The 20677-nt window shown below is 39.5% G+C and overlaps 2 protein-coding genes across 4 annotated transcripts; one reads left to right on the top strand and one right to left on the bottom strand.

Annotated features, from left to right (window-relative positions):
* The first annotated feature begins 164 nt into the window (after positions 1–164).
* On the top strand, positions 165–16530 carry LOC111603119 (rab11 family-interacting protein 1). Of its 3 annotated transcripts, XM_023320591.2 has the most exons (7): positions 165–517; positions 12206–12350; positions 12405–14374; positions 15159–15307; positions 15375–15535; positions 15885–15920; positions 16013–16116. In XM_023320591.2, the coding sequence occupies exons 1-7, from the start codon at positions 487–489 to the stop codon at positions 16014–16016; spliced, it is 2496 nt and encodes an 831-aa protein (XP_023176359.2). In that variant the 5' UTR covers positions 165–486; the 3' UTR covers positions 16017–16116. The 3 variants fall into 3 exon arrangements, with proteins under 3 accessions (XP_023176359.2, XP_023176360.2, XP_023176361.1); XM_023320592.2 differs by lacking the exons at positions 15885–15920; positions 16013–16116 and adding an exon at positions 16473–16530; XM_023320593.2 differs by having other exon boundaries at positions 12405–13135; positions 15885–16116.
* Positions 16531–18752: 2222 nt separating this feature from the next.
* LOC111603178 (diencephalon/mesencephalon homeobox protein 1-A) lies at positions 18753–20318 on the bottom strand. Its single transcript, XM_023320659.2, has 2 exons — positions 19980–20318; positions 18753–19405 (listed from the first exon to the last, which is right to left on the bottom strand). Exons 1-2 carry the CDS (start codon positions 20184–20186, stop codon positions 18770–18772), a joined length of 843 nt encoding a protein of 280 aa, XP_023176427.2. The 5' UTR covers positions 20187–20318; the 3' UTR covers positions 18753–18769.
* Between the last annotated feature and the right edge of the window lie 359 nt (positions 20319–20677).

Genomic DNA, 20677 nt, shown 5'->3' with positions numbered 1-20677 from the left:
TGGTTTCGAACACGACTGTTGCAACGAAAATGATCGAATATTTCGATAATATCAGTTTGCAATGTTGACTACAATACCGAAAGTCGAGGGGACCATGCGTTTGTGGTATTTTTTAGTACAAGTGCAAACATTGTATGGCGACGATCATATCGATAGTGTGGGCATCGATTGTCAGTTTCATTTTAGACATCCCAAACAACAGAGCTGCAGGGAAGGCGCGTGTGGCCTGTAAGCCTTTTCTTTTTTTTTTTGTTACTATTCAAAAGAATATATTTACAGTACGCGACGCGTTATAACAAGTGTATGTGTATGTGAATACTTTGTTGCTGCGTTAATTGAAACATTAATGCGCGCTAGTGCATTGAATAATAAAAAAAACAAACAGCGCCCCTGCCCTTCACACAGCTCCACAATAATATTTTTCTATATAACTTCAAATATCAAGTGCGCTGCTACTTTGCCAAATTGTAAAAGGGTGCTAACGTTATGTGGAGTCCAACACATTGCAGTGTAACTGGTAAGTGCAGGTGTTACTCACTCACCATCTCTATCTCTCCTGTCAGCTGGTTATACTCATAAATGCCGTTGCATAAATAACATTTGAGAGGGGCCACTTAGACGCTCCTAAAATATCGCATTTAACGTCAAACTGGTTTAGTTATTGTAACTGTATGTGTGTATGTGTGTCCCGCTGAGTTAGCCTGCTTACGTATGTGTGTGTACAAAATCATAAAATTTAAGCGCAAAGCCAATTGAACTGCTGTTAAATACTATTAATTGGTCAAATTACGCATTGTGCTTATTTTTGTCGACGGCTTACGATTGGGGCTTCAGAAGAATAACAATATTAACGTACACTTACACAAATACATATTTATATTTGTGTGTTTTACATACAAACATGGTATATATGGTGGAGATTCTCTGCATGTGTGTGTGTGTTTATTTTTTTTGTGGTGAAAACCATTGTAACCTATTCAACATCTTGTTTAAAATTTCACTTTTCTGTTTTCGACGTTTTGAACGCATGACCCCCGCTCTGCCCGTTGCTGCTGCTGCTGCCGCGACTGCTGCCAGTTTTCCCGGTTTTCTCTTTTTGTTAGCCCATACTTTATCTCGACTCAATTGCAGTATCAGTAAATTACGTTGATAAGATTATGTATTTACTTGCCATTTGCCATTTTCATTGCCTCAATGCGATCATTTTTGTTATTTATATTTTTGTTTCTTTATTTTTTAAGTGGCTTACTCATCGCGCGTGTCTAAAAGCCAACACCAATTTTAACTCGCAATTCTAACTGCACAAACACACACACACATTCGCTCCCCCTATTTCGCTTTTTCTCCAATATTCTCTTGTTTTCGTTGATTGATTCGCTAATGGCGCATGGCGCGCATATTTGATTTATTTTGATTCCGCCTTTTCTTCTTTGTCGCATTCCTTCACATACGTGCGCATATTTGTATGTGTATAACTGTGTACATAATATGCATTTTTGGTGGGCTTTTTTTGTTTTGCCCATCGTATTGGACATGTTTACGTTTTTGTTTTGCTTTCTTCATGGCTGAATGTCAATGAAAAATCAGCGCAAAATATCGCAATCGTGACAAAATTGCAAAATCTACGTCAAGAAAAAAATTGTCCCTCTCTATCTCTCGCTCGCTATCTTTTAGATTATTTTTGCTAATATTGTTCATAATTATTAAATCCAATTGCAATTACAGTAAACATGTGCAATTGCATTAATGCATATGTGAGTGTGTCCATTTGCATATGCGACTGACTATATGCATACACACATACATATGCACAGATGAATAGGTAAATGACTCACGAAATGTTGAAAAGCTCACGACTGCAAATAAAGCAGATAATGAGCACACACGTATAATTATACACGTATACATACACACACTGATAAGGCTCTTTGTAAATACTCTCTCACACTCACTCACACACACATAGCTAAACAGCTCTTAAGAGAACTGTCATCACCAATCAGGCTGCTCGTAATTTGTTTTTGTTTTTGCTTATGTTTGTCCTTTTGCGTCTGCTTCTCTACCTTGAACTTGACGAACTGCTCAGCTTAGCTGTTGCGGCTCTCCAGAGGCTTGACACACACATATATATATATGGCTTTATGCTTGTATTTGTGCATTTGCATAGAGGAAATCACCGTTCGCTAAGTAGCCGAAACTGCTATGCTTTTCGATACCTCAAGTAACATGAAATGAAAATATAATTAAGAGTGGGTGAATCATAGGTTCTAGTATGCCATCAATATGAAGATAAATATTTGTATTACTGTTTTATCACTAATTTTAGTGCAGCTGCCATAAGTACGACACACTGAGATATTGGCAAACAAATAATGACACGTTGCATGATAGAAGAGACGACATAAAGTGTTTAAATCAGGGCTGCGGTTCTTTGGAGCTGGTTTACGCTCTTCGCAGCTGCTTCGTGAACTGTATTCGAACGACTTACTTAACTAAATAAAATATAATATATATTTGTTTACCTTAAAGGAATTATTGAAACGAAATTTGCTACGGTTCAGTTCGATTTTCTGTGAGCAACTGGTTTGATTTATATACAGACAGACATATGTAGGTATAGCTTGGTTCAGAATGCCAGTTAGAAATTTGTACGGAGCGAGCTCTACGACAAAGTTGTTGAATGGTTATAAAAAGACGTTGACGTCAATTAATAAACAAATCCGTTGCCAGCTTGTTGGTCTACTGCTCTCGTCTGTCTGTGTTTTGGCATTGTTTGCTTTCTAGATTGATAAACGTACAATACCTCCCGCTACCCCTAACAGGTGCAAGCCAACGACACTTGTCCAATCCATTCCACGCTTCTGGCAGTCGTTGGTATATATATATAACAAAAAGAAACAATGCGAATATCTGTTTCTGTATTGTTTGCCAAAGCCTAGTATCAATATTTGCGTCTGAGATGAGCCCAAACCGTCAGTCAGTCGGAGAGACAGCTGTTTTAGCTATGAACTTGGAAAACGATTTATTCCAAAGTTTAACCCACAAATACCCTGAACAAATTGGTATTTGCTAATGATTTAATAATCAATCTATATATATATATATATATATATATATATATATATATATATATATATATATATATGTATATATTGTATATATATAAACATATATATGCCGCACATATGTTCATAAGAATATAATTGCTTTTTTAGCTTCCATCTATTTTTCACACTTGTGGGTGGAATTTCTGAAACACCACAAACTTGTTTTTTGCGTTTTATTATTATTTAGTTAAGTTAATTTAGTTAATGGCTTGCCGTTTTAATGGGGCTCTTGGGTTAAGTAATACGAACACACCCATTATAAAGACGTGGCACTCCTCCATATTAGAATTCCTCACTCACCCACCGTTAACCTACCCCATTCTGAGGCATATCTCAGTGCATGGTTTGTACTTTGTAATGCCTGTTTTTAGAAGTTGGCTGCTGTTTTTCACAAAACTTTGCTGCTGCCTAATTGTGTGCGTTATTTTTAGCCATAAATTCTTGGTAGCCCTACCAGCGGCTGGCTGGGTCGGCCGTCCGCGAAGTTACAAAAGAAAGAAACGTCGATAAGAAATAGCAACAGAGTTGCGCAATATGTTGCCGTTTAAAGCAGGCCACAAGACCATCAAACTAACCAATCAACCAGACAAACAAACAAAAATTCCACTAAGCAACCAACAGAAACAGAAACAGAAACACACGCACATTGCCGATTCCGATTCCAATTCGAATTCCAATTCCAAAAACAAAAACAAAAGCAAAAACTAAACATACATACCTGAAGGCAAGTGCAAGCAACGACGACTGAATGCTCTTGAGTTCAATATTCCTGATTTGAGATCGGCCGAATCCATATTTTTATAGAGCGAGCTCAGGGGACTTTTTGCTCATTCAAGCTACAAGACTTCATATTGATCGCAGATACAAGATGTAGTGTATATGAAGTCTTCAATTATGAAGTCTTCAATTGATTAACCATTCATGCCTAAGAAAGTTCGATCGTTAACCTGAACATGCAGAGGAAAACTAGATGCACGAACCGAATCTCGAGACTGGATTTGACTCGTCTGCAATTACTTATTATAAAACACAAATAGTAAAGATGCGATTCTTCTTATTGGAATCGGAATGGCTGTATGTAATGGTTCGAATGTGCCCGCTGTGCCCGCTGGATGCATTTATGCGAAACAGTTACGTTTCATTGCCCCGACCCAGTTAGCGGCTATTCTCGGCGAATAACAGAAATGCAGTGAATGAAACAGGTCTGAAATCAGATCTTGGCTCCACCTCCTGTCGCATCAATTGATTTCCAGTTTGCCAACTGCTAAATTTATGCTGCTGCATCAACTGCTACTATTACTGTTACTGTTAGTACTACAATTACTGCTACTGTTAGTACTGCCCTTGGTACTACTATTACTACTACTATTCTTACTAATACGCCTACTACTATTACTGCTACTGCTAGTACGACTGTTGATATTCCTACTACTATTCTTACTACTACTATTAGTACTACTGTTGGTACTACTATTTCTACTACTATTCTTACTAATACGCCTACTACTATTACTGCTACTGCTAGTACGACTGTTGATATTCCTACTACTATTCTTACTACTACTATTAGTATTACTGTTGGTAGTAACTACTATGCCTACTACTATTACTGCTACTGCTAGTATTACTATTGCTATTCCTACTACTATTAGTACTACTGTTGGTACTACTTTTTCTACTACTATTCTTACTACTACGCCTACTACTATTGCTATTACTCCTACTATTCTCACTACTATTACTGCTACTGTTGGCAATACTATTACTACTACTATTCTTACTAATCCTAATATTATATTTATTTCTTTTATTACTTTTCCTACTACTCTTTCTACTACTATACTACTATTACTATTTCTTCTCTTATTACTCTTCCCACTACTATGACTACTACTATAAATGCTACTCCTACTATTACTACTACTATTCCTACTATTATTCTTGTGACATAAACTAATTGAACCATAGATTTATTTGAACTATATGCAAGTGTGTGCAAGAGGTGAAAATATCTGCATTTAATTGCCTTCGCTTTCACAGGCCTAAAGAAAATGTTTAAATGTGCTGTAAAAAACAGAATCAACTAGCACATACCCTGTAAACTGCAAACTGTTATGCTAAACTCGAAACGTCTTAGACTGGCAACTGAATAGATCAATGTGTTAGGAAAGCTCTCGTTTAGGTAGCTGAAAACTGGAAACTTTAATAAAGTTATTCTTCAGAAAGCTTTACGAAACAGATTGCTATACTGTGTTTTAAAAACATAAGTTTTCAGACATATTAAGTATCTGATAGCTTTTATCTACACTTTGCAACTGATCTAATAAGATAATATTTCAACTGTATGCACATCGCAAGCTCTATCTAGTTAGTCAGGGTATACTGAAGTTGTGTGTACTCGAGTTATTTAAAAACTTTTGATGAGCAGCCGCCAATGCATGCAACAAATGCAGCAAATGCAACTGCAACTGCAACTGCAACAGCAAAATGCAATGCACTCAAAAAACGAAGAAATATTTATGAAATGAAAGGCCATTGGGGGGTTACTTTCGAGGCGATTCATGAAGTGCTCTCAAGTAGTTTCAAGAGGTTTTTGTTTAGTTTTTCTCTTCTTCATGTTGTGGAGCCATAAATCAGCATTTTCGCACGATCTCAGCTATTGTTGTTGCTGTTGTTGTTGTTGCAGCTGTTGTTTATGATATTGCGGCTAATTGCTGCTGCTGCTACTGCTGCTGCTGCTGTTGTTTATTAACAAATGCTGTTCAACTAACGGTGCTCCATTCGGTTAGAAGGAATGACAGAAATTACATCAATGCCGACTGTTTGATATAAACTGAATTAGAGTATTATATATCAGCTAACCATCCATCATATATATATATATATATATATATATATATATATATATATATATATATATATATATATATATATATATATATATATCAACAAAAAGAAACGCTCGTATTGTATTTTTCTTCCTAAAAAAAATCTTGTTTATAATCAAACAAGATATAGAGTTTAAAGATTAATATTTGATTACAACTAGCGTGAGTTTTGTAAACCCCTAAACAACGAGAGGATCTGGACTAATCCCAGACTAGTATATGCATTTAAAGCAGTTGTCTTGATACCCTGGCTTGAATACCGCATAAAAGAGAGACATAAATAGAGAGTAATGTATAGCGCCCTAAGAATAGATTTTGAATATTTAAAACTTTGTATTAAGAAAGTGCACTTGGAACAAAAGTTATTCAGCACTGAGGCGCTGCCTGAATGCAGGCGTGTGTGTGTGAGTGTGCTTGCATGTATATGTGTGTGTGTGTGTAGTTTATTATGTAGGAAGCATTGAATGATAACAGTTCTGTGCAGGACTCAGGGTAACTCCTAGTCGGGCACTCGCGACGAGAGCTGTCTCAATTGCTAACTCTATTCCATTTCCTGATAAAATTAAAATAACCATTAACTACTTCACAACATATTTGTAAAACATATATATATATATATGTATTCGATCTATGGCAAACTGAAATTGCATTGTGTTCATGGCCGACATAAGTATTGGCTTTTGGTTAAGATATTTGTATCTATTGCACAAGTTGAATTGAATTGAAGGGTAATCCGTCAGAGGAGCCATGGGTTTGATGGCCAGTTAAACTGATTTGAAAGCATTGTGACAATATATATATATATATATATATATATATATATAACACGCTGCGCCAATGCCAGCGCCAACGGAAACTGAAATAAAACCGAAGCGAATTAGAAAACCATTTTAAATTGTATCTGGCTGGCAGTTCGTGTATCTGAAAACATTTCCATTTGTATCTGATGTGCAGCTGCTGCTGCTGCTGCTGTTCAGTTCAACGACGGGGCGACTCTGTCCATGGGCTCATTAACATGCGCAGAGGAGCATTGGCCTCGGGAGCAGCGGTAGTCAGCAGCAGTCGGCAGTGGCAGCGGCAGCTAAAACCTAATCATCATCGTTATCGTCATCATCATCATCCACTATATTCTCTGTTCTGTGTCTTGGCCGCTGCCACGCCCCTCTCTCTCTGTCTCTCTCGCTCGCTGCCTTCGCCCTTCTCATGCCGCGACACGCAGTCGAAAGTGGAACAGCGAACTCTCAAAGTGCGTGTTGGGAATTTTGTACATTTGTAATGCGACTTTTACTGCCAACAGTTGCTGGATCAGTTGTTGTCGCGGAGTGGGAGCAGTAAGGCGACAGCAGCGAAGCTGTTGCTGCATGTGGGGGAAAAAGTCTCAGCTCCCCAATGCCGATGTCTGTGGCAATAATAAGGTCGCTTGGCTCTTAACGGTTGGCTGCCACTGTTAACTGTCGCAAGTTAAGTTTTGCTATGCCCGCTCGCCAAGCGAGAACGGGCATATTTGTTTATGTTCACAATCCTGATCAGGTATTACGATCACACATATATGGCAATTCGCTGAATAAATATCGCAGGTGAATCACTTTTAACGCTTTCTAAAAATCTCAAAACACACTCCACCTGCTGGAGGGGGCGTGGCCTACGTTAACAAGATATAAAGTTTGATCAGGGCTGAGCTCTTGATATATGGTTTCTTCTCTTATACTTAAACCTTCTCTGTCTCTGTTTCCCTCTCTCCCGCTCTCTCTCAAGTTTGATTCTTGAACGAGTATTTCGCCATCGTTTCCATCCGATTGCAAAGTTCTCACCTTTGTCTCTTCTTTGTCAAATTCGAATTTAAGTTAAAGACTACTCGAGATAATTAAGATAATGATGATAATGACGATAAGCGCACTGACATCATCGCTGTGCAGTGTTATCGCACCTAACTGAAGCCCAATTAAATCTATTAGAAATGTCTCTTTCGAAACCCCAAAAATATTTCAAAACGAATTTCCTGGTACGGAGTGCGGAGTCGTTGGCGAGAGGGCGGGCGGTCAGACGGGATTTATAGCCCAACGCTTGGCAATGATTTCATTGAAATGAATTAACCTCAAATGTTGACCTCCTCGAGAGAAGCAAAGGCCAACAATATGTTAAAAGAGCAAAACCAACACAAAAGCGACAATTGACAGTTGCATTGTTGCTGCTGGAGCTGCTGTTGTTGTTTCTATTATACCCTGTAAGTAGAGAATTGGCCAAAAAGGCAACAAAAGTTGTATAGAATCAATAGTTGGGATGCTACATGCGAGCATACAAGTTACAGTTATTAAATAAATTATAATATATATGTATGTCAATAAAAAAGCACTCCTAAAAATATTTTTGTTTGTTTTATTTTTTTAATGATTTTTGTCTAATTTTAAAATTAGTTTTTACTTCATCTAGTAGCAACGATAAAAAACTATAGGATATCTTCTAGTTGAGTTTTTTCAGTTGTTAACTTGTTGCTTTTGTTATTCTCGTTCTCTCACTATTGAAAAGGTGCAGTAGATATGTTTGCATGTGTATGTGTGTATGTGTGTGTGCAGATATGTACGTGTGAATTTACCTTTGTGTGAGTTTGAGTTTGCGGGTCATGCGAAGCATTAAAATAATTGACAATAAACAAACACAGATACATAAATACATGCATATGTTTGTGATATATAGGTAAACGTATATATATATATATATATATATATTTATATATTTGTAGTTATATACATATATATATTTACGAGTTTCTTATTTCCAACTCATATCAAATTGGACTAGTGTGTGGTGACTTTTGTTAGAGCTCTAAATACATCAAGTCATTGTTATCGATTATTATATATGATAGAAGAATTTTGTTAGTTGGCTTTGCAGATAACACTAGCAAATTCCAGACATGTGAATAATACAAGAATTTATTGTGACCAAATAGTTTTTTTTGTTTTGTTTCGGTTTTAACAGTAATTAAACTAGACAAAGCGAGATATTATGTCTTTTCTAGAGATGACAAATTCAATTTCAATTTCAAGCTGGCTGTTCATTTAATCACCTAATGTAAAGCTCAAAAGAGAATGTTAGCCGAATTAAGATAACGTAATTTTTAAATGTCCTTATATAAAACAAAATCAATGCAATGTATTATTGTTAGTTAATCTGTACATATAATCGCCTGACGTTGGGATTTTCGCTTCTTTTCACTATGAACTCACATTACATAGATTTTTCGCACAGCTTATATTATTTCGAAAAATAATTACAGCTTTTGCAGCTACAATTTAATGTTGTTTTGCATACGAAATTTCATTTTAAGCACTTTTTTAACTACTACATATAATACATATGTAAGTGGGCGTACGTGTTTGTGTTTGCACGTATATATATGAATGTGTATGTGTGTGTGCGTGTGTAAGCATTCACTATTTTAACATCGAGTATGTTGACTTGTATGACAATGGGAACCGACTATCTATCTATCCACCTGCTTTCATCATCTCTCTCACTCTCTCTCTCTGTTTCTCTGACTCACACAGGCTTTGTATTGTGTGGGTGTGTTTGTTTGTCTATTTGCCTACAATTCATTGATGACGCTAGCGTGTGGCTTGCTTGGGCTTCTGTTTGCTCTCAACAAGCACTCAATTACGTGTTGAACGCTTTTGTAGCGCCGCTTATGGCTCTCACTACTGCTGACCTCGGTTTCCCCCCTCAATCATCTCCATTAACAAATCGAATATCATTAAGTGCACAGAATGCTCTGGGTGTTGATTTGGCACACACACACATGCACGTTTGTAATGGCGGGCTATAAAAGATCGAAGATTGAACGAACGAACAGGCCATTCGGTTGTAAAGCGTGACTCAGAAAGCGAAAATTATGCCGAATGCCAGAGCCAGGCCAGAGCTAACGAAAGCCGCAATTTGAGTGCCGTGCGAAGCGAGCGAAAAAAAAACGGGGCGACTTAACGGTTTCCCTTACTGCTAGCAGCGCGCTCTCAGTAATTTTGTCACTCTTTGCGCTCTCCACGCTTTACTCTATTCGTTTTGTTTTTGTCATTGTTTGGCCAATTTTGCCATTTGGCATTTACCATTTTACCTTTTGCCATTTCTATTTTGGTCGCTGCCATTTGCATAGTGTCCCCCACCACCCAAAGAGAAAAAAAAAATTCGAGGCACAGATGATTAAATACTTTTAATACAGTGACCCCATCAAGTCGTCCAATTGCATTCATAAGTAACAACACAAGATAGTATATTGATTGAATTTTAATTCTTAGTTTACCAATATGTATGCTAGACGATGGAACTAGCTCTGTTTTGCAAATGACATTAGTGCAGAAAATTTGTGTAAAAATGTGATGCGCGCCCATCTCTAGCTGGTCGAAATTGCACTGAGCGCCACTTGGAACTGGCTTATCGATATTTATTTGATACATTCCGTGCGATCATCAATTCGTCTTCTTGCTCTTCACTGTGTGCCATTCTCGGCTGCCTCTAGCCTCATTTTTTTGCAGATATGTATTTACATATGCTATGTTTGTATGTGTGTATATATATGTACATATACGGGTAGACTAAGAAACTGATGATGTCCGTCGCTAAAGCTCCACCAATTGGCTTAAGAAAAGCCACGACCGCAACAAGTGATAAATGCGGGTCTAAAACAGAACGCGCAAAGCGAAAAAATGTTAATGTAATAATAATTATTTGGCGTCAAGACGCCCACAGTGGTTAAAAGGCAACGACTCTGCAACCGTCACTTCTTTCACTTGTAATGGACGAAAAATAAAAAGGCAAACAAATTTGCAAGAGAAAAAAAGAAAACAACAACAACAACCACAACAAAAAGAAAGAAACAGCAAAAAGTTTTCGTTGCTTTTCTATTGAGCGCTTTTTACTATACGCCTAGCAATAGCTTTTGCAGTTAGCTGCTGTTACGAGTTTGAAATTTGCGCAATTTGCGTTGCGGCACAACATTTTTGTGCCAAGCATATTTGCATAGCGATGTAATAATCAATAAGCAAAAGTCATTGCAAATCGATTAGTTAAAAAAGAAATTGAATTTGATGTAAAATAAAAACGCAATCCTGGAATCCCATTGAATCTCAAAGCGAATCAAATCAGAAGAAACTCGCTTCAAATTATGAACTAAAGCTCATTATATGGCAATTTATAGTCCAATATGTAGACTTATAAGACATACTCTTACATTTAGTGCTATATTTAGCTATAAAGCTGCTAATTAATACAAAAATATGCAGTTTAAGTAACGAAAGGGTTTGAGTTTCCCTTTATTTTGTGATTGTGTTGAATTCCCGACTCATGGATATCTGAATATTTATGTGCCTATGTCTAAGTAGAGCTGTGAAATGGAGTCTCTTTCATTGCCTATGCATATATGTAACTGGACTGGAACCGATTCGAGTCGTCGTCGTTCGTGAATCTGAAACAATGCTGCGACTTTCTGCGCACCACAAACGCCAAAAACAAATGTTTTTTGTATTTTTTTTTTGCGGTTTCCATATCAGCCGGATGCTCGAGCTATGCTGGCTATGAGTTTGGTTTTAGTTTTGGATTCGTCGAGGTCACGAGGCGCTCTCAAGTGAAACTCGAAGCGACTTAAAAATTTACTTTTAGGTCGCTATCAAAAAGCAGCGCAATCCGTCCCTCCGTCCGTCTCAAGAACTGACTCACAATCCATCCATGCGAATTTTAGATTGTTCGGTTTTTGGCGACGCTCTCGAAACCTTACCGTTGCTGTTGTTGTTGACGCTGTTGACACAGCTGCCGGAAATGGAGACGGACAAATCAAAATTAAGACATTGCCCGGCAGTGCCTGGATACAGCTGATAGGAATGAACCTTATAAACCGTTCACCGGATCATCAAGTCAATAAATTGTTTAAAAATACTTGAATCGAGTATAAATAATACTTGTTTCAGAATTCCATCACGGAATTTCCGAATTGTCAGCATTTTGTTGCTCGTAAGATGATTTTCTTTTCATTTAAGATTGCGGACAGCTCTCGATAATAAGATAACAATTGTGTTGATTTTTTGTATATAGATCAACTTTCTTGTCTTCATTTGCACTTTCTGTAACTCTCTTTGCATAACTGCTCATTTAGATTTCGCCTTTCTTTGCAATTCTCATGGCATTGTGTCTAATCTGTAAATCGCTTTCATTTACCATTTACAGTTCAGCGTGCGCGAGGTCTTTTGACCAAAGGCAAGAATGGCACCAACAATTGCTTTGTCACAATTGCCCTGGGCAAGGAGAAGTACCAGACATCGGTCAAGGACAAGGCCGAGGCGAGTGTCAACTGGAATGAGGAGTGTGAACTGTGAGTGCAATCGCAGACTTTCGCATATGTATTAATACGAATTTTCGTTTCTAGCAAAATTCCGGATCAGGGCAATCGGGCGGAGTTAACGCTGACATGCCTGCATCGCAACAATCTGGGCATCGACGAGTTCTTGGGCCAGGCGACGCTGCCGCTGAAGGACATGGACGTTTACGACAGGCCGCGTGCCAAGTGGTTCAAGCTGGAGAGCAAGCCGGGCAAGGAGAAGAAGAATAAGGAGCGCGGAGAACTCGAGGTGCGCATTGCGTTCGTTGTCAAATCCGGATCACTGACAGATCTGAGCAAGAAGGACAAGCACAAGTCTTCCATTGGCCAGCTGGCCAGTTCCGTGGGCGGTAGCCTGCTCTCCATTGGCCAAGGCGAGAAGCGTAAGAGCATCAAGAAGCTAGCTGGGTCTCTTAGTTCCAAGCTGCACATACGCAGCAAGAAGAAGCAACCGGATGGTGACGACAGTGGCTCATTCAGCGGCTCCTTTGCTAGCATTGGTACGCCCAACAGCTCCTCAGGTCTTGGCGGCGTCGGCGGTGGCAGCGGACGTAGGCGCGGCCAGCGTGCCGGCGAAGCTGATCCTGGCGTCATTAGCGAGGATGAGGACGAGTTTGTGTTCGATAATTTGTCCCACAAGAGCTCTGGCAGCTCGCTGAACATCCAGCGCTCCGGTCTGCAGCCGCCTTCATCTAATGGCAATAACAATTTCGCTCCGCGCAACCCATCGCCGCTGCTGAGCAACGGAGGCAGTTATGCCAAGGGGAAACTCAATGGAGGTAAGCCCAAATTGCAAGAGACAGTCGATGAGGATCCAATCGTTGCGGAGATGGAACAGCTTGAGCTCGATTTCAGCGTTCGTGCACGCACTCTGCCACCTCCCTCAAAGCCGCCACGCACGCAGCAGACACAGCAAGAGCTGGAGTCGGAGCGGGAAAAGGATCAGAAACCCGAAGGCAATGGTCAAATACAACTGGAGACGGTGCCACCACAGTCGGTGGCCCCTAACCAGGTGGATGAGTGGGAATCAAAGTTATATGGTGGCGGAAAGTATTTGGAGATTGGCAGCAGTGATTCCTTGAAGCGTCGCAGTTGGGAGACGCGCGTTCCGTTGCCGACGACTAGCGAGGAACCACCACCGGTTCCTTCGACAAGCAGCTCATCGAGCTCTTCAGACGCCGAAGAAGATGTTGAGCCGGTGGTTGAGGAGCCAACAAAGGCAGCGCCGCCGTCGCGGCCATCAGCTGAGAGAAACAGCAAGAGCAACAGCAACAGCAACTCGCTCTTTTCACCGGACGTGGAGCCACGCAACTTTGATTCACTCAATGCCAGCTTCGCCAAGTTCGAGCAGCGCAACAGCACAGCCATCTTTGCAGATGAGCAGCTGTCGCACGAACCTTTGACTAGGCCGAATCCGGTGGAGTCACAGCCGTTGCCAAGTGAGCGACCCAAGCCCCAACCGCGTGCAGCAAATAACGAGCAACTGAAAGCGGAAACGGCGGCACTGGTAAGGGCAGAGGCTGCCGCCGAGGAGGAAGCCTCGCGCCAGCGACGCGTCGAAGAAGACGAACGCCTTGAGGCCGAGTTGCGTTTGAATGAGCAGCGGTTGCGTGAAGAGGAGGCGGCTTTGCAGCAAGAGCTGGAATTACAGCAGGAGGAGCAGCGACGCCGTGATGCCAAACGGCGTGAGGAGGATCAAAGACTCTTGAGCTTCGCCAAGCGCTCCACCTCCCTGGAGGAGCAGCCATCAAAGCCACTAGCGCAGAGGCAGGCAATTGGCAAGGAGGAGGAGGAGGAGACCACGGCTGTTGCCGCACCCGTTGTTGCTACCATTGCCGCGCCCATTGCTATTGCGGCGCCCGTTGCGGTGGCCATGGCCGATGTTGATCCAAGCATAGAGCACAACTTGCTAACGCCTGAACAATCGCCCAAGGAGTTCAACAGCATTGGCGGAGGCAGCGGCAGCGGTGAGCGCTGGGAGAAGCGACTGGGCAAATTTAAATACGGCAATAAGCGAGGTGAGCTGTTCTACCCACAATATGACAAAGAGCGATTAGAGCTGTTACCACCAATACAGTACAAGCAAACAGAACTCAGAAATAAACGAGCAGCATTGAACCTATCCAGCAAACCGTACCAAACCAAACCAAACCAAACTAATCCACCAACTACTCACCTCAATCAGATCTTGTACCTTGAACGTATAGCCTGTCCGGCGGTGCAGGGGAGTGCGGCATGTGTGTGCGCAATGTTGTAAAACGCTGGTGGAGTCGGAACGCTTCAATCCAACCAACAATCGAACCAAGCTAATCGAATCAAGCAATTTTCCAAATCTGCTGTCATCTCTGTGTCATCCTAGTGAAATTTCAATATTTACCTACGCATTCCTCATCTAATTTCTCACACTATCTGCTTTTGAAAACTCTCCTGCTGTGCGCATTGTCTCTAATATATAACTTCTATTTTTTTTTTGTATTTTTTTTTTTGGTTTATTTTTGTTGCTTCTGCTCCGAGCTGCCAGCACAACATATGTTAGCTGGATCCAGTTCCAAATGAACTGTTCCAATTCGATTTCAAGTTCACTATTATACTACACGCTCTGCGACAGCAGATGCCCATCACCAACTCGAACCAGTTGGAGATCTCAGTAATAGATTGCTATCGCACTCTAATGAGAAGAACCAAAAGAACATGTAATGATGGTTCGATGAAGCTCACACTCCTGTTTGCATCTCTTGCACCCCATTTTTGGAATAACTGTTGAATTGTGTTGTTAATTTGCTTTATTTGTATATGCCGCAGATAAACAAAACGATACGGATAGCAATTCGCCCAGTCCCAAGTCCACGGAACGCATTATTATTGGCCACGAGAAGTCGGGCTCGCATGCGGATCGTCGTTCCGAGATCTCTGCACAGTTGGCCAAAAAATATGAGGGAAAGTCACGGGAGGTGAGTGTCGCTACGTCTCTTTTTCATTGCTTTTATTTCTAATTCTCTCTCTCTGTTCCTCTTGCAGGAGCTGATGCTGATTGCCAATGGCATGGAGAATGAAGCGTTGCTTCAACGCCAGCGCGTCAAGGAGCTGGAGGATTATTTGGATAATTTGTTGTTGCGTGTCATGGAGACGCACCCGAAGATCTTGCAGAATCCGTATTCGCGAACCACATCGGCCAAAAGGTATGCACACGTAGACATACATACATACACACGCATATATATGTGTACATGGTCATAACTCTTTCACATGGAACTCGTGCTTCAGCCATACACACACTTCCGTTCTCTTGCTCTCTGTTATTGTCTATTCCTTTATGTTTTGTTTTGTTCTGTTCTGCTTTTGCGTTGCGTTGTTACTCCAACACCACCAACACCAACACCACAACCTCATCCCGCTGCATGTCCACCAAATGCATTGTGCTTATGCTCTACAGATTGTGCTTCATATATAATTGTTTTTTGTTTAGTTTTAGTTTGTTCCTTTTTTATACATGCAATTTTATACATTTATGTATTTCTCTTTATTTAGTTATAAAAATTACATCAATATGAATGACTTTTTAAAGTAAGTGCTGCGAATTTTCGGCATGCAGTTGCACGCACCCCTAACAAAAGCAAGCAACAACAAAACTCATATGCACTCAAAACACACAACAGCTAAAACCAAGATCAGCAACACCCCCTGTGACCCCCGATCGGCAGCAGCAGCAACAGCCGCAGCATCATCATCGTCCCCAGCAACAACAATAACAAGAATCAACAATCAGCCACAACAACAACAACAGCAGCAACAGAAGCAGCAGCAACAGCTAAAATAACAAACAACAGCAACAAAGAGTAAGAGAAATGCGCTTTCCTCTGTCGCCATCCGTAACTGTTTCAATTGGTGCTTCAGGGATTTCCAGTCGATTACCCTTGCACATCTCTCTCTCTCTCTCTCTCTTAACGCTGATCATTTGAATTCTCCCTCTCACTTTATCTCTATGTACCTTATGCTTAAGTGTTGTAAAAAGCATTCAGCGTGTTCTTGCACCTACACATACACACAAACACACACATACACATCATTACTGTATATTAACTCTTGTTGTTTTTTGCATTTTTTAATTTTTTGCAGCGGTTAAGTGTAACAGCAGCCAAACACGTGTGCACAGCAAGCAGCTTATTGTCGGCCCAGAACAGAGAACGATAGAAAGAGAGAGGAGATATGTAAAATAGAAACAAGACGAACACCAAGTTGCCTTTGTCATTAGAGAAATTCAAGTGCTTTCTTATTGTATTTTTTAGCATTATATTTACACATACAGTAACAACTCTTAGAACTTAAGATAATTTTTTTTTTCAACACAAATGACTACTAAACTAAAAGGCCCTTCAAATTCGTTGACGTTTTCTGTGCGTATTGTTTATTTTTAATGATGATATTCGGTTTTTTCATTTGCCCTGTGTTAATATTTGAACGAACTTAAATTAATTATTTGTTAAATGTAAATTATTGTAAGCAATTTGCTCGTGAATTGTGAAGCTTTGTTTCGATTCAACCGATTAATTGAAATTATCCAAAAGTATTGTTTATTTGCATTTTAAAATGTGTTTTACTTTCATGTGAAGAGTCCAGCAGAATCGGCTACGATTGAAACAATTTATAGTTAAGTAAGTTTTAAATTATTTATGTATTAGACGTTAAGCGGAAAATGAGCAATAAGCGAGGAGAAAACTACATACAGTTATACATATGTTGATAATTGATTTCACTTATTAAACAAAATTAAAAACACTTAACATTGATATTAACATTGCGGGCTACAAAAATAAACAACTTTACTGTGGAATTTAAGAGTGCACCGAATTTATTGGTGGGAAATCTTATCAATCTCTTGCAGGTCATTATTGTATGCGATTGTTAACATGCCATGTGAAATAAATAAATGAATTTACCTTTAAACTATTTTAGTTCAGTTATTTAAGAAATGTCTCTGACTAGCAGTACCAAGTGAGTAGTTATGGACTATCGATTACATATACTCATAACTATCGTATGGTAGAAAAACCGTTAATATATTTCAATGTATTGAATTATTGCATTTAGCAACATACTAAATACAAATTCAATTTTAAGTTGTTTGTTTTAGAGATTGCAATTATGAATAATTCAAAATATACTGAAATTCAAATTGCATAATTTATAATATTTACAATTAATGATTGTCCATCATCATTGAACTTCAGTATATTTTTAATTATTCATAATGGCAATCGTATTGAGACCTTTATGAGCTGGATAACTTTCTGCATTTATGTTATTTGCATTCTATTATCCAAGTATATATTTTTATATATTTAAGCTTCATAACTTATTACAAAAAGTGTCACAATTCCGGCTTAGGGGTTTTTAAAATCATTTATCAGTTGCAAATTGTAGATATTTGCTAAACTTTTAATTGAACTCGATTTATATACGATAGATACATCGTGCTATGAGACTCATGCTTTGCTTGTATCGATGTTCTGCTCATTTTGGCACTGTTAACATCAAGTGTCCTATTTTTTAAATATTTAAAAAAATAGACTATAAGACTTTTTTGCGTCAACGTTAATGGAGTCATAATGTAAAACGGCGGAGATTTAGCTACAATCTCGGCAGATTTTGGCCTCTTATGTCCATATTATTGGATAAATAAAATGAAGTGATTTTTATATTTCGGGAAGTCCCCGGCACGGTATTGATGTAAATTTATTTTCTTTAACTAGGAGTTCTTTTCGTAATATACGTAAACGTGCCGTCAAGCATAGTAACCGGCCCGACATCAGGTCTAGTAATATTACAATCATTTATGATTATTTAGTCAACTATGAGTGTGTGTTTTGGGGAAAGATACATACCCTATTTGTACGAATATTTAATGATATGATACATTGAAGAATATAAGTAAATTTAATTTGCCTTTGATATTCAGAAATATATATTCGCTGGCAGCTGTCACAGAGCAGATTGTATTATTTCACTGGTTTACTCGTAAACTGGGTTGCAATGGATAACTGGGATTGTACTTACCAAATTGCAATACTTTTATTTTCCATCATTTCGAGTTAAGTTTTCATCTGTAATTCACTCTAAGCTAAGATTTTGTGAGCATAAAAAACTATGTACATTTACAGGCAGTGACCGCACTGTTGGTTAACATAAGCTATGTTAACACATTATCAATTGCTACTAAGACTAATCGATATCAATTTTCGATAAGGGCTCAACTTGAATTTGAATTTAAATATGAAAAGAAGACGGTAAGCTTTAATCTATATTTAAGTTTTAATTGTGTCTGTAATTCTTAAAAAAAAAAGGGAAATTAATAAGCTGAAATGCACATTAACATTACATGCATCATTTATTGTTCGCTATATACACCCTCAGCTCTAATGCACGCCATTTGAGGTCTGCGGCTGTGTCGCCGCCAAAACTGCTGCCTGCTGTTGCTGTTGTTGCTGTTGCTGTTGCAGTTTGCTGCTCTGAGAGAAGTCTATGCAGGCACCCGATGTCAAATCAATTTCCTCAGAATCAGAGCCATCAGAACCTTCATCGGAGGTGGGCCCAAGGGCAGACATGCCACCCAGATCCATTTCGGAGACACCATGCGCTGTCGGCTCCTTGTACAGCTTCAGCTCGGTATAGGTTTTCGATAGCTTCTCATGCTCGGACTGTGAATGCGTTGACTGCTGCTGTTGTTGTTGCTGTTGAAAAGCTGGATGCATCATGGTAAAGTTGCCAGCGCCTTGTCCATTAGCTATTACAGGCACATCATTGACGCCCACATCACTATTGATCAATGCATCCTTGCTGCCCGGTGTATTGCCAGCAGATAAATTCTCTGGCATCTGACTGTTGCCATTGCCGCCGTTGCCCGCTGTACCATTGGTTGGCCTATTCGAACCGCTACCTCCGCCTATAACTGGCGGATTGCCCAGACTGAGGCAGCGCATCCGCCATGCATCTTGGAGCAGCTGCAGGCGCGCTTGCTTACGCCACTTTGCACGCCTATTCTGGAACCACACCTGTAATACAAAATACCAAAGTCAAATAACTCGATCGCATAGAACACACACGGCTATCGCTGCAAGGCGTTATTCTGTGTGGTATATAAAAACTGTAACTGTAAATAATATGATTCTTCCATTTCATATAGTATAATTTTTGCACAAGCATTTATGCATATAGAATTTCATCAATAATTCTATATATCCGACTCCCATAAACATAATGCAGCTCTACCTTTACAAAGTTTTATTAACTAAATTTCCACACATTTTTCATTATCTTGGTATCATCTATGAATCTGCCATTTCATATACGTAACCAACTGTTAAAATATATAGAATTCCTTTATATTTTTAGCTAAAATAAACTTAGCTTTTCAGCTCATCTATAGCTAATTACTTCTCGACTAACTGTAATTTTTGATATTAAATAAAATCCTGAAATCACATTGAATAGTACTTAAAAAAAAGGACAAAATTCTATTACGCTTTGGTATGTGCCGTATACGAATGATCCTCGTAAATGAACAATATTTGCACATTAAGCTGCACCGTGGCCATTTAAGCATGGTTGGCGGCTGCATTGATTCACCTGGACGCGTGCCTCGCTGAGGCTAATGCGCAGCGCGACTTCCTCTCGCAGAAAGACGTCCGGATAGTGAGTCTTCTGGAAGAGGGCCTCCAGTTCCTGCAGCTGCTGTGGCGTAAATGTGGTGCGATTCCGTCTCTGGCGCCTTCGGCCGAACATGTACTCCGTGAGCAGATCGCCCGGAAGCGGCGATATGAATGGCCCTGCCATTAAACTTGATAATGCAAGTTTTTCTTATTTATCAATTTCCGTTTCTAATTGTTTGTTTTCTTTCACTATTCTCATTCAATCACAAAGCACAAAAAAAGAACAAAAAGATTTTGCACAACACACGCAAAATGTAGATTTCTATTTTGGATAATGCACGGTAGATGGCGCTAGAGCCAACTAAAAAAAGTGGACTTTCGAAGTGCGCGTTTGGCCAGCGACTGCGGGAGTGCAGGCAGCGTCCTTTGGCTTTTATGCAATCGCAGTGGCAGCAGCAGCAGTCAAATCAACTACTGCACATAGACATACGTACACACACACATACATATACATATTTATATACATATATAAATGTTTTTGTGTTTGTGAGAGTTGTATTGTGGCTGCGCCTGCGATTCGAAGCATTCGTACAAACATGCTCTTATGTGTGGGCAATAATTAGAAGAATGCCCATTGTAATTTATAGCTAATTGATATTCGCAGACTCACACAAA

The sequence above is a fragment of the Drosophila hydei genome, unplaced genomic scaffold, assembly GCF_003285905.1.
Source record: "Drosophila hydei strain 15085-1641.00,03,60 unplaced genomic scaffold, DhydRS2 tig00000211-arrow-pilon, whole genome shotgun sequence".
Taxonomy (NCBI): domain Eukaryota; kingdom Metazoa; phylum Arthropoda; class Insecta; order Diptera; family Drosophilidae; genus Drosophila; species Drosophila hydei.
This window is presented reverse-complemented; position numbering and strand designations above follow the sequence as displayed.

What these genes read in the sequence shown, in the direction of transcription:
- LOC111603178 (XM_023320659.2), bottom strand. Translation starts at nt 20,186, where the DNA reads ATGGCAGGGCCATTCATATCGCCGCTTCCGGGCGATCTGCTCACGGAG. An exon ending in TCAGCGAGGCACGCGTCCAG is followed by an intron (nt 19,406 to 19,979) that starts GTGAATCAATGC and finishes TTTGTATTACAG; the next exon opens with GTGTGGTTCCAGAATAGGCG.
- LOC111603119 (XM_023320591.2), top strand. Translation starts at nt 487, where the DNA reads ATGTGGAGTCCAACACATTGCAGTGTAACTG. An exon ending in TGGAATGAGGAGTGTGAACT is followed by an intron (nt 12,351 to 12,404) that starts GTGAGTGCAATC and finishes TTTCGTTTCTAG; the next exon opens with CAAAATTCCGGATCAGGGCA. An exon ending in CGAACCACATCGGCCAAAAG is followed by an intron (nt 15,536 to 15,884) that starts GTATGCACACGT and finishes CTCTTTATTTAG; the next exon opens with TTATAAAAATTACATCAATA.